The following is a 12,262-nucleotide window of genomic DNA, read 5'->3' as shown; positions in this document are numbered from 1 at the left end:
AGCCCGTCCATTTAATGATAATTTATTGGGTTTTAAGTGTCCGTTATGCAGTTAAAACTGTCACGCCTGAGGTAAAGAACTGTTTGCTCAAACTATGTGCCCTTTTTCAGTAATTCAAGATTTTCTTAATACGTCTTCTTGTCAATGGTTTTTGTATGGGTGTAATGCGTTTTAAAATAAAATAGATTAAAAGAGCACTTCACCAAAGAAACAAATCAGAGGCGATGTCCACAGAATGTCCGCTGGGCTCGCGCTTGCCGCCTCAAAGACGTAAACAACAACGCTGCCTGGGCAAGAAGCACTTCCGGGTTTATTTTTTAAAACATTTTATTATTTTATTGTATTATTTTTTTATTAATTTACATTTATATTACTATACACTATACACACAGTGTATAGTGCCGAAAACTCGGTCCAAGTTTTGTAATATAGGATAATATTGTAATAAGCTCATGTCGCATGTGAACGCCATATCAATAAGTAGCTGGTTGTTATCTCGTTATATAAAGAGTATAAAGAGAGTTCAGCCCTCCAGAGTGGGAACAGTGACCTGTCGCCACCTACTGGTGCTTTCTGTTTCATATTAAAAAGTTATTTTTCAAATGTCTATATTTTAAATGTTAGAATTGTCGTTAAATAATGCATTTGTGATGGCAAAAAAATAATTTTCTAATTGTGTTAAGTGTTGTTTTCAAAACTTTTATATTTTATGTAAAGATTTGATGTTTTTTTAATAACTATACATATTTAATTGACCACTAAAACCATTTAATTGTTTCCTTTGATGTATTTAAAAAAACAGAAATGGCAAAAGCTAAATATGAACATCTTTGTAATTAGGTAATTTTGATTGCTTTAAAATAAAGCCATAATTCTTTAATTTATTGTGTTTTGCCAAGCTGCTGTGCCCACACTGGGTTCACCCACTAACAACCATCATAGGTGCCCAAAAGGGCAAAATCAGGGTTTCACAGTGGGCTGGCCCACTATGGGCTAACCCATGTAGGTCCAGTGTGGGATTTCCGTGGGCAAACCCACAGTGGGCTGGCCCACAGAAAACCCCCCATTGGGGCCCACACAGGCAAAACCACGTGGGCCCTACATGGGTTAACCCATGTGGGACCCACTTGGGGATTGGTGTGGGTTTGCCCTGCCCACACTGTCCCACAGTAAACCCACAGTGGGCCTGCACGGGCATGTTTGCTGGGAAGTGTGCGCACAAAGTAATAAACGTACACAAAATACCATGTCTGATTAGAAAATTAGACAATGTCATGGTGAGACAGCACTGATTAAATATTTAGAATTCATTTTGATTTAAGATTTGAGTTGGATTTTACAAGAAGGTGTGCATGAAACAATTAGCCTATCACTCACATCTTCATGATAACATGGATCTAACGTATGATGTGGTGTGAAATAAAATCTGTGTGAGGCATACTTATAATCATTCTTCTCTTTACTCTCTGCAATCTGACTTGAGTTCACCACCTCGCCATCTGTGTCACCAATTCCCCTAGTCTCCAAAATGTCTGTGCGCATGGCTTAGAGTTTGTGTGCAGGTGCGTAAATTTTACAGTCAAGTTTTTATAAATCTCATCTTTTGCGTAGGAAGTGGCATACGCCTCTTTCAGGGCATGTTTTGTGCAACGGTTATAAATGAGGCCCCAGACAATCAGGTTCCTGAGGGGCGCGAGGAGGAAGAATCATTGTGAATGCCATCACCACAGCATACCGGTGCCGAGAGCTCTCAGGGTCTAGCCTCTTCTTGTGCACTGGCACAAGGTGCCTCTCTGCGGGTTGGGCTATGCCCATTACTTTTGGAAGGTTCTACAATCTTCATGTAAAGCCGGTGTCAGCTTATGTTTTGCATGGTACCATCAAGTGAGACCTGCGGCTGGCTGGGCGAACGCCTGCTTAAGCCCTTTTTCCCCTCCACTATGTGAGTTAGTGTGCAATTTTTTGCCAATTCTACTTCCACCTGTGGTATAGGCACAGGCACAAGTACAGGCATTCCATTAAGCACTGTAGTGACAAGCAGGGTGGAGTGTCTTGCTCACCATGCCTGGTATTAGAAGTGAACCCCTATACCTGAGTTGGAGCTCCATATCAGTGGCGATCAGTACCTCCTCTTCAGGGGAAGCAGGAATTCAAAATACGTGTTCAGCGCTTCACGTGAACCTATGTGCATCATGCATCATGTCAAAATGCGTGCCTGCTGCAGACGCGTCGAAAGGGTATATGATAAAAAAGACACTCGCGTTCAGAAGACACTGCGTTAACACTTAACTCTGATTACACGAGACCAAGCGAGTATCTAGTAAACGCGAGCGGATGGGGCATGCACAGCCATGTTCCCATGAACTCTCCTCACTGGTGGTCCTCACTCATCTTTCAACAAGCTCAAGGTGATGCCTTAGTACTTACACTGGAAGGTTATGATATAGCGGAGTGCTCACTAGTGACACGTCCAGACCAGTCAGTGTCGCTGTGCTCGATGTCCTGACACAGTTCAGTGCTGTGGCACTTGGAATAGGGATCCCATACTGCAGTTAATTACTTGCCGTTATTGTTTGGAAGCGGAACACGAGGATAGTTTCACTTTCGCTTTTGCAACTTTATAGTCTTGTGTTAGCCGCAGCAACATCCTCATTGTCCATCAATAAAAAAACTCTCTGCCTTATTATGTCACTGCAATGTGGCAAAAAGGCACAAAGTAATTAAAAACTTGACAGAAATGACACAAGTCGAAGTGTCTTAGGTTCCCTTTCTGTCGGTCTCTCGACGTTGTGTCGAACCGACAGAATGGGGTTTGTCTTGAGAACCTATCATCTTCTGAGTATTTAGAAAAGGCCAATGAAAATTGGCGAATGAAATTTGCATGCCTGGCTCCTCCCCGGATGTCCGGGTATAAGAGGGAAGCCGGCGTGCTCATTCATTCACCTTTTGTTCTTCAGAGCCTAAGCATCTGATGAGCGATCTCCACATCTTCGTTGATCTTATTCTGCTGGAATCTACGACGTGGTGCAGCGGACGGTCCCTTCCTGCAGCGACTTTCCCCTGGGCGTCTCGGCAGTTCCGGAAGTGTCTGAGCAATTCTTTTTTTCTAAAAGAGCAAAGTTCTCCTGCGTGGCATGTCCCGCTGTTCTCTTGGGTGCGACGCGCTCATTGAGGAAGGGGACGGACACGATGTCTGTCTCAGATGTTTGGGTCTCCGGCACGCTGAAGCAGCCTTCGTGGATACATCCTGCCCGCACTGCGGGCGGATGGCTATCCAGGCGTTGCGGTCACAGGTGGCGGTATTCTTTCTGGATAAAGCCACCACCTCGTCTGTTACCCGATCCGTGATGGCAGTGACTACGGCCCTGCCGCCCGCTTCGGTTAACACCGGGGGTGATATGGGGATCACTGTGAACGTTAACCCGCCAGCCGCAGGCTCACGGACCGTTCACGCCCCGTCTCGCTCGTCTGACCATCCCTTAAAAGACGGTCCTACCCCGTCTTGTTCCTCCGCCATGTACTCGGAAGTGCGTGACGAAGATGAGCTGTCGATCACAGCATCGGAGGGTGATCTTTTGGCATCCGACCCCGACGATTCCTCGGAGCTCCCTCCCCCGGGGGGTCGAGCCCAGGAAGAGGCAGACATTGAGATGTCAACCATGCTTTTCCAGGCCGCCGCGAGCATTGGGCTGCAGTGCACAGCACCACCTTTACCCCAGCGCTCGCGGCTGGATACGTGGTACCTGGGGTCTGAGCGTGGCTCCAAGCCGCGCCCAGCTCCGGTCCCGTTCTTCCCGGAAGTGCATAAGGAGCTGAGTAAGACTTGGAACGCGTCCCTCACAGCCCGTTCCAATCAGAAAGGCTCAGTCGCCCTTACTTCCCTCGATGGTGGGGCGGCCAGGGGCTATGTCGAGATTCCCCAGGTGGAGCGTGCTGTCGCGGTGCACCTGTGCCCGCAGACAGCGGCCACCTGGAGAGCTCGGCCTAGACTCCCATCCAAGGCGTGTAAGTTTTCGGCATCACTGGTGTCGAAGGCTTACACGGCTGCGGGTCAGGCCACCTCCTCCCTCCACGCCATGGCCATCCTGCAGGTCCACCAGGCCAAGGCGTTGAAGGAGCTCCACGAGGGTAAGACCAACCCAACGGTAATGCAGGAACTCCGTACCGCCACCGATCTCGCTCTACGGGCGACTAAGGTGACTGGCGGTGTCCACCATGGTGGTCCAAGAGAGGCACCTCTGGCTCAACCTTGCGCAGATGCGGGACGCCGAGAAGGTTCGCTTTCTCGACGCCCCCATCTCGCAGGGAGGGCTGTTTGGTGACACCGTTGAGGATTTCTCTCAGCAGTTCTCGACAGTGAAGAAGCAGACGGAGGCCATCAAACATATCCTGCCCCGCCGTGACTCGGCCGCCGTCAGGCCTTCGAGATCCCGAGCGGCATCTGCTTCCCAGCAGCCCCGGCCCTCTTCGACTCCGGTTCCGGCTCCAGTGCCCCCTTTTCAGGCTGCCTCCCGGAAAAGGACGTCAAAGAGGAAACCGCCTCCCCGTCAGCAGCCGTCGCGGAAGCAGAAGCGGCCCTGACGGAGAGACCCCAGGGAGATCGAGATTACCACCGGGCCCGATCCCAGCCACTCCATCGCTGGGTCGGATAGGGACGGTTCCTGCCCCGTCCTACCATCAGCTGGTCCCCCCTGGGGGGGCAGCGCCCACTTCCTCACGAAAAGAGTTTCCTCTCTCTCTGGGTTTTCACAACCGTTCCCACCCTCTGGTCGACGGTGGACGGCAACTCGACGTTGCGTCACGGCGAAGCGCAATGTTGAGTATAAACACCAGCCTTCAGCACTCTCAGACAGACAGTGCGTTGAGCTGGACAGTCGCCAGGCAGGAAAAACAGCAGAGCCGATCTCCTCCCCGGGGGTCCTCCCCCGGCAAGGAATCCGTATCGCTAGCCATCGAACCACCCTCCGCGGGGGCGATGAAGCAGATCAAACCTCTTGTCCCCCTGTCTCGGTTTCTGGGAGCTTGGTCTCAGCTTCCCAGACTGTCAGGCTGGCTGAGGAAGACGATCCGTCTCGGCTACGCGATTCAGTTCGCTACACGTCCACCCAAGTTCCGGGGCATCCTTTTTACCTCAGTCAGAGGCAGCTTATTGGTGGAGAGACAGTTACGAAGCCAATTAATACATATGGGGATGATTATGAGGCCATGGTGTATAGAGGCGAATGGGCAAATTTGGCCAGGATGCCTGGGTTACAAACACAAATTAAAATAAAATGCTTTGTTAAAATAAATTATTTAAAAATAAAATAGAATAAAACCTAGAAACTCATCAATAAAAAAATCTCAAATAAACCCTAGGTACTACAGTATTTTAAACCTGCAAGGCAGACACCCAATGTTTGTGTGGGTATGTTCGGCAAGTAAAACAAGCCTACTGTTAACTAATGTTAAAGACTGCATTCGATACATGTCACACCCTGTCTACACCGCACGTGAGCAGTGCAAAGCGACGTGACAAAAGACTACAGAAACAAGGCGTTTGTGGCATCGCATCGCAAAACACTGAAACTGTTCACAAAGAACATGACAATGAGTTTCACTCTTGCACACAACGCAGTATTTCAGCCATCAGACTTTCATCTTAGAGAACTTGTAACACTGATATGCACAGCGCACCTATATTTAAAGCAAAAAAAAAATGATAAAGCAAGCGCACCTATATTTAAGATCATAACCCTCGAGTTTGTATGAACCTACCATTGATCAGATGAGTTCTTCTAAATACTTTTTAATTAGCATTATCATGAGCTCTTTATTTCTCTTTATTTGTTTTGTCTGAATGCCAGGCAATGGCAATTGGCCCCTGGTAGGACAAAACAATAGTCACACTGTGTAGGTCTAATCTAGTCTCTTCACAACCTGGCAGGGCTCCAGTGGAGATGAAAGGGCTATGGCAAAAGAAGTGAGCGCCTTCATTGGTCAAGGGGCAACTGAAGAAATCATGGCTGAAGGACAGGAGCCAAATGAGTTCTGGGAACTTTTAGGTGGAAAGACGCCTTATGCAAGTGACAGAAGGTATACCGTTTAAAGAGGATCCATCTTCTCGCTGTTTACAGTCTGAAAAATACAAAGACAAAACCTTTGTGGTCGTTTCGACAGCATTCATAGCTGTGTTCTCTCCTCTTAAAGATTACAACAGACTGCTCCAGATCATCAACCCCGTCTTTTTGAATGCTCCAATAAGACCGGTCGGTTTATTGCCACTGAGGTCACCCAGTTCACACAGGATGATCTGAGAGAAGATGATGTCATGCTTTTGGACACATGGGATCAGGTAGATCATCCATGCATGACATCGTATACTGTTGTTAACAGTGACTTTATCTCATGACAATTTGTTTTTACAATTTTATGAAACAGCCAGTTCGTATGAATTTATACACTGCTGTCACACCAGTGACTGTTTCGGTATGATTTACAAAGTATGGGTTAATGCAGATTCCACCTTGTATAATAGTTACAAATTGTATTTGTATTGATTAAAATGTATTGTATCATATGTTTGTTTCTTTTGCCTCCTCCAGGTATTCCTTTGGATAGGAAATGAAGCCAATGATGTGGAGCGAAAGGAATCTTTGACCACTTGCCAAGAATACCTGCGGACCCATCCTGGAGTGCGAGACCCTGACACACATATAATGCTTGTGAAGCAGGGCTTTGAACCCCCAACCTTTACTGGCTGGTTTACTGCCTGGGACCCGACAAAATGGAGCGTAAGTTTGATTTAAATTTTAAAAGTGAAACCTTATGTGAACACAGCTTTCCTGTAGCTCAGTGGTAAGAGCATGGCATTAGCAATGCCAAGATCATGGGCACGATCTCAAGGATTGCACATATCAGAAACAAATGTGTAGTATAATGCAATGTAAGTCGCTTTGGATAAAAGCGTCTGCCAAATGCATAAATGTAAACACGCTCCCATACTAGCTTCACTTCAACTTGCACACTCTTTTCTTTTCACGCCAGGGTGGCAAAACCTATGAGCAACTAAAGGAAGAGTTGGGAGAGGTCACATTACCAACTCAAGTTGAACCTGTATGTTTGTATATTCTTGTATACCACAAATATAAAATGCTTGTATTATGATAACTGTTCAGTCTTCTCAGTTACCACTTGACTGCATAAATGTCTCACAACAGCCATCCAGTGAGGGAGAGCATCAGGCTGTTTACGAATATCCACCAGAAATGCTGATAAACAAACCGCCTGGGGAACTACCTGAGAATGTGGACCCTGCCAACAGAGAGGTGTGTGCAGCTTTAGCTGGGTGTCACAGATTCTCCAGGACACTGATGTAGATATCTTCAGTCCGTTTTTCGACATTTTCTTCCCAAATCCTGGAAATTTAAAACATACATTTTCAAACACAGCATTGAGTTTGATGGCATGTTGATGTTTACATTAAGCAGTGTAACATTTTCTGCTTCTCCCTTTTCTGTTTTCCAGAAATGTCTCTCTGATGCTGATTTCCATGTCATCCTTGGAATGTCCAGAGATGAATTTAACACTTTGCCTCAATGGAAAAAGAGCAACATTAAGAAGGAAAAAGGGCTGTTTTAAAGTATATATGGAATACACAATGTTGTAATGTAACGTGTCTGCAGCAAATAAAGAATGCGGTGTATTTAAAATAAAAAGAGCGTCTAGTAAACCATGTTATACTTTAATGCATAGATCAGCAAATTTGTTGCATTTGACATCTTTTGGGGGTGTTGTGATTTTTTGTGTGAAAGTACAAATAGTTTTGGAATAAACCTAATGGCTTGATTAGCAAATATTTTTACTGGATTTATGTTTGTTTACTGAATGAATGATGATACCAGTGACAAATATAGTAACTTATGTCATTCATCCACCTGGAAAATGTTTCTTCTGTATGTGTAGTAGAATGTATATCTTTACCAGAAAAGGTTAAAATGTTCAGGATAAGTCCATTGTTATTTTGATATTTGTGGACATTTATAGTAACTTTCAAGCTTAATTCAAGCACAAAGAAATAAATTAAATCAAATAAACATATGCACTATTTCATGCTGCTTTATGCTATCCCAGTAAGACATCTACAGTGGCTTTGTGTAAGGATTTAAAGTCATCATAAAATCACAAATGCCGATGCTTATTTTTAATGGAATCTTGCAAAGTTTATTATAAATGCTTTATCTGTGTTGGTCCTTGTTTTTTGTTTTTATTCACATGTCTTCATAATCTTTCATTAAAACGATAAACTCTAAGCAACATCTCTTCTCTGCATTACATATGTTTCGGCCTGATGGCAGGACTATACTGACTGTCCAATAGGCCCTTTTCACATGACATCACGCATCTTCCGTTCTGCCGCGAAGCAGTGTATCGTTACATCCGCTAGCCAGTACAGAATGTGGCGGTAATGCACCTTATAAGCTGGTTTGCCAACCGTCAGTAAATCTCAAGAAGAAGTTACTTTCGCTAGCGCCTCAGAATGGAGTTTACCAAGTCCCTTGCACAGCTGCCACAAATACGGCTAGATGATGTACAACGTCTTGCAGACAATTTTTTGCTAACCACAAGATCAAAGCTAGAGAAAGGATACAAATTCTTCATTGAACAGTAGCTCTTTGATTATGAAGTAAGTGTTTTGTTTTCTTTTTGCATTAGCGAAGGTGCTAGGATAAGTACTTGAATAAGTGTGAAAAGCTGTATTTTACATGATGTTACTGTATAGACCACTAACTCTACTGTTAGCTACATATTCTGGTCTATACTATAAACGTAATTACACGTATTCCTGTTTAATGTGGCACTCCTTCTCCAAAACTTTTTTGCAACACAGGTTCAAAATTTAGTTGTTGATGAGGTGACAGTGAGATGGCGATGTCACAGATCTACAGTATGACGAAAAATTAGGAAGCTCATCGCCTTCAGGTTTCTCAGAATAGTTGTGTTTTGTTTTGCTGCAGTTGAAGAGACTTTACAGCAGAGGTTTTCAAACCTGTCCTGGAGGACCCCTAGTACTACACACATTTTGTGTGCCTCCCTTATCAGACACACCCTGTTCAGATGTTGCAGTACAAGGGATCCAGGACAGGTTTGGGAACCTCTACTTTACAGTATCCCACAATGTTCCATTTGTGGTTCAGTGTGTTTCTTAGTCTGATGTCAATGGTTTAGTGCAGGGGTGGGCAAACTTTTTACCTCGAGGGCCACATCAAGTTTTCGAATCCTTGTTAAGGGCCGCATATTATTCACACATTAAATATATTGAAAAAAATGGCAAAACATTTGCACACTGTCATAAGACACATTATTATAATAATTTACAGTATACATATTTTTTTATTCTTGACATTTTCAAATATTCATCTAATTCAGGGGTGTGCAATTAATCCCAATGGGCCACATGAGAAATGGGACTGTAGTGGAGGGCTGAATGCTCAATGCTTAATTTATGGCTTTTAAAATGCAATAAATATCTAAACTGATCTAACTCTCTTATATTTTAAAAAGAAAAACCACCACCACTAATACTTTTCTGCACCTCTACCCTTTGTGCATATTACTGGTTATACATGTACTAATGTGAAATCAGATATGTAATATACATGTCTAACAAAATAAAACATTGTAATATTACAGTACGAGTTAAACATTTGGCATTGCAAACCACTCTCAATTTCATTTATATCCATTGTGGGCCATATTTACAATTATTACGGTTCTCGGATCTGATTGGTTGAGAGCTACACCATATTCACCAGTATCACTATGGGAACTATAAGTGTTTGGTTCCGTTTTTAAAAAAAATACAAAAATCATGTTATCATGTTTTTCTTGTGTTTTATTACATTAGTTAGCTGTATTTTTTGAGTAAGTGTGGCTTGAAATCAAAAAGCAACTGCACTTTGATATGAATTGGAAGGCACAATAAAAATACATGATTTGAGATTTTTTTTTAAAACAGAGTTATCTAATTTTCGAACCAAACTCTTATATATCTATGATGAGAACCATTTCACAGTCTGTGTCATTCCACCATTTAGCTAAATCGGATTTATAAGAAGTGAAATTAAAAGCAGTCTCTCTTAGAGCATTTCTCAGCAATAGTGACCGATTGCAGAACAGCAGAATCCTACGTCACAGCCATATCTCTTTCTCAAGTATCTTTAGATGCGCTTTTGATAACAGAAATTCCCGCCTCAGCGCGAGGTGCTTCAAAAGACACAATACGCGATTGTAGCGTTTAAACACGCCCGTCTAGGTAGCGCAATAGCGCATGTCTCCCTCTCTTTTCATTTTTACTCTAGTATGCTGCATAGCAGACTCGCGCCATCTAATGGATTTTGTCTGTATTACATCAAATTCGTAATTTTCACCAAAATCCTAACTGAAATGCAATGTTATTAAATACGTTTAAAAACCGCCTGCGGGCCGGATGAAATTGCTTGGGGGGCCTGATGTGGCCCGCGGGCCATAGTTTGCCCACCTCTGGTTTAGTGTCATTAAACTCCAAAACGACAACTTTGTACATATCTTTTGAAAGAGAAGTGGATTATTTGAGGACAATAAAGACTGATAAATATTTTGTGTGAAAAGTTAAAATGACTCTCAAAGCTTGTACACTTACTTACAACAGCACTCATTCTCATATGCCTATTATCAGATTACCTTTGATTCTGAAGAGGTTCATGTTGTACTGAAGGACATGTCATGTTCCTGCTCTGATGGAAAAGCTATGTGCAATCACATAGTGGCACTGCTATTTAAGACTGCTCATTATAAAACCATGGGCTTTAAGACCGTGCCATTGCCTCTGTCATGCACCAGCTCACTGCAGACCTGGCACTGGACTAGGACACAGGTACATTATTATTATTGTTCGAACTTACTGTTGGAGATACAGGAACCAGAAAACTGGTCTCATATAGCCTACCACAGTATACAGAGCCAACTTATTTTTTTAAATTTGTTTTAAAGAGTAGAAAAGAGATAGAAGTCAGAACTGATCAGTCAGGTGTTGACGGAATCTGCTGATCTTGTAGCAGCGGGCAGATCATTCCATAAATGTGGAACCGATCCCAAGAAGATACGTGAGAGAGATTTTTTACCTTTTTGGGATGGCACCACAAGACGTCGTTCGTTTGCAGAGCATAGAGATCTGGCGGGTATATAAGTCTGCATTAGCGTGTGAAGGTAAGGGGGCGCCAAATCAGTGGTGGTCTTGTAGGCCAGGAGCAGAGTCTTGAATTTGATTCGAGCGACTATAGGGAGCCAATGTAACTTAGTGAAGAGAGGAGTGACGTGTGCTCTTTAGTTTACCTTATTAGTAAGTTTATTTATTTTTTATTTAGCCTTGTTGTGCAAGCACTGTCGAGCTTGTGCAGAGGCAGCAGCTTTTGCCAGAGGGGAACTGGAATCCCCTGGTTGGGCCTGGGGATTTTTTTTTCCTCTATTGGAGTTTTGGGTTCCTCGCCACCGTTTGCATACTGTTTTGCACTATTTGCCTGGCCGGGGGGCTGCTTTAGAATTTAAAAGTTTTACTTAATATTGCATATAGGAATTTATAGTCTGTTTAATATTTTACCTGTTTTCTCTCTCCTTTATCTTAAATGTGTGCTTTCACTCTGCGTGCGTGCGTGTCTGTGTATGTGCGTGCTTGTCTGTGTGTGTGTTTGCGTGCGTGCATGCGTGCTTGTCTGTATGTGCATGCTTGTCTGTGTGTTTGTGTGTGCAGGCGTGAGCGTGCATGCGCGTCCGTGTGTCTGTGCGTCCGTGTGTGTGTGTCCATGTCTATATGTGTTAGTACGAGTGCATATTGTGTGTGTGGAGTCTTTTGTATGTGGGTATGTCTGTCTTCTGTGTTTTCACCTTTTTCTTGTTTTTACAGGTACAATTTTAATTTTTTTGCTTATAGTCAATATGTCTCATGTACAGCTGCTTTGTAACAATGGAAATTGTAAAAAATAAAGAGTTGAGCATTCACAAAAATAAAGAGTTGCTCTCTTCGGTTCATTGAAGACCACTCTTGCCGCTGCATTCTGGATCATCTGTAGAGGTTTGGTTGTGCAAGCTGGAAGTCCAGCCAGTATCGCATTGCAGTAGTCCAGTCTGGACAGAACAAGAGCCTGGACTAGGACTTGCGTAGCATGCTCGGATAGGAAAGGTCTAATTTTGCTAATATTGTAGAGGATGAATCTACAGGACTGGGTGGTGCTGGCAACCTGATCAG

The 12,262-nt window shown here is 43.7% G+C and overlaps 1 protein-coding gene across 1 annotated transcript in view; it reads left to right on the top strand.

Annotated features, from left to right (window-relative positions):
* The window catches only part of avil (advillin), a 59,153-nt gene extending 50,867 nt beyond the window's left edge, over positions 1-8,286 (top strand). Inside the window, exons 15-20 of the mRNA XM_057326623.1 lie at positions 5,927-6,075; positions 6,190-6,334; positions 6,585-6,773; positions 7,027-7,095; positions 7,200-7,307; positions 7,507-8,286. Of these exons, the coding sequence (XP_057182606.1) occupies positions 5,927-6,075; positions 6,190-6,334; positions 6,585-6,773; positions 7,027-7,095; positions 7,200-7,307; positions 7,507-7,620 (774 nt within the window). The 3' untranslated portion in view covers positions 7,621-8,286. The remainder of the gene's footprint in view (positions 1-5,926; positions 6,076-6,189; positions 6,335-6,584; positions 6,774-7,026; positions 7,096-7,199; positions 7,308-7,506) is intronic.
* Positions 8,287-12,262: the final 3,976 nt, after the last annotated feature.

This window comes from Triplophysa rosa, unplaced genomic scaffold, assembly GCF_024868665.1.
Source record: "Triplophysa rosa unplaced genomic scaffold, Trosa_1v2 scaffold115_ERROPOS1579659+, whole genome shotgun sequence".
In the NCBI taxonomy this organism is placed as follows: Eukaryota; Metazoa; Chordata; class Actinopteri; order Cypriniformes; family Nemacheilidae; genus Triplophysa; species Triplophysa rosa.
This window is presented reverse-complemented; position numbering and strand designations above follow the sequence as displayed.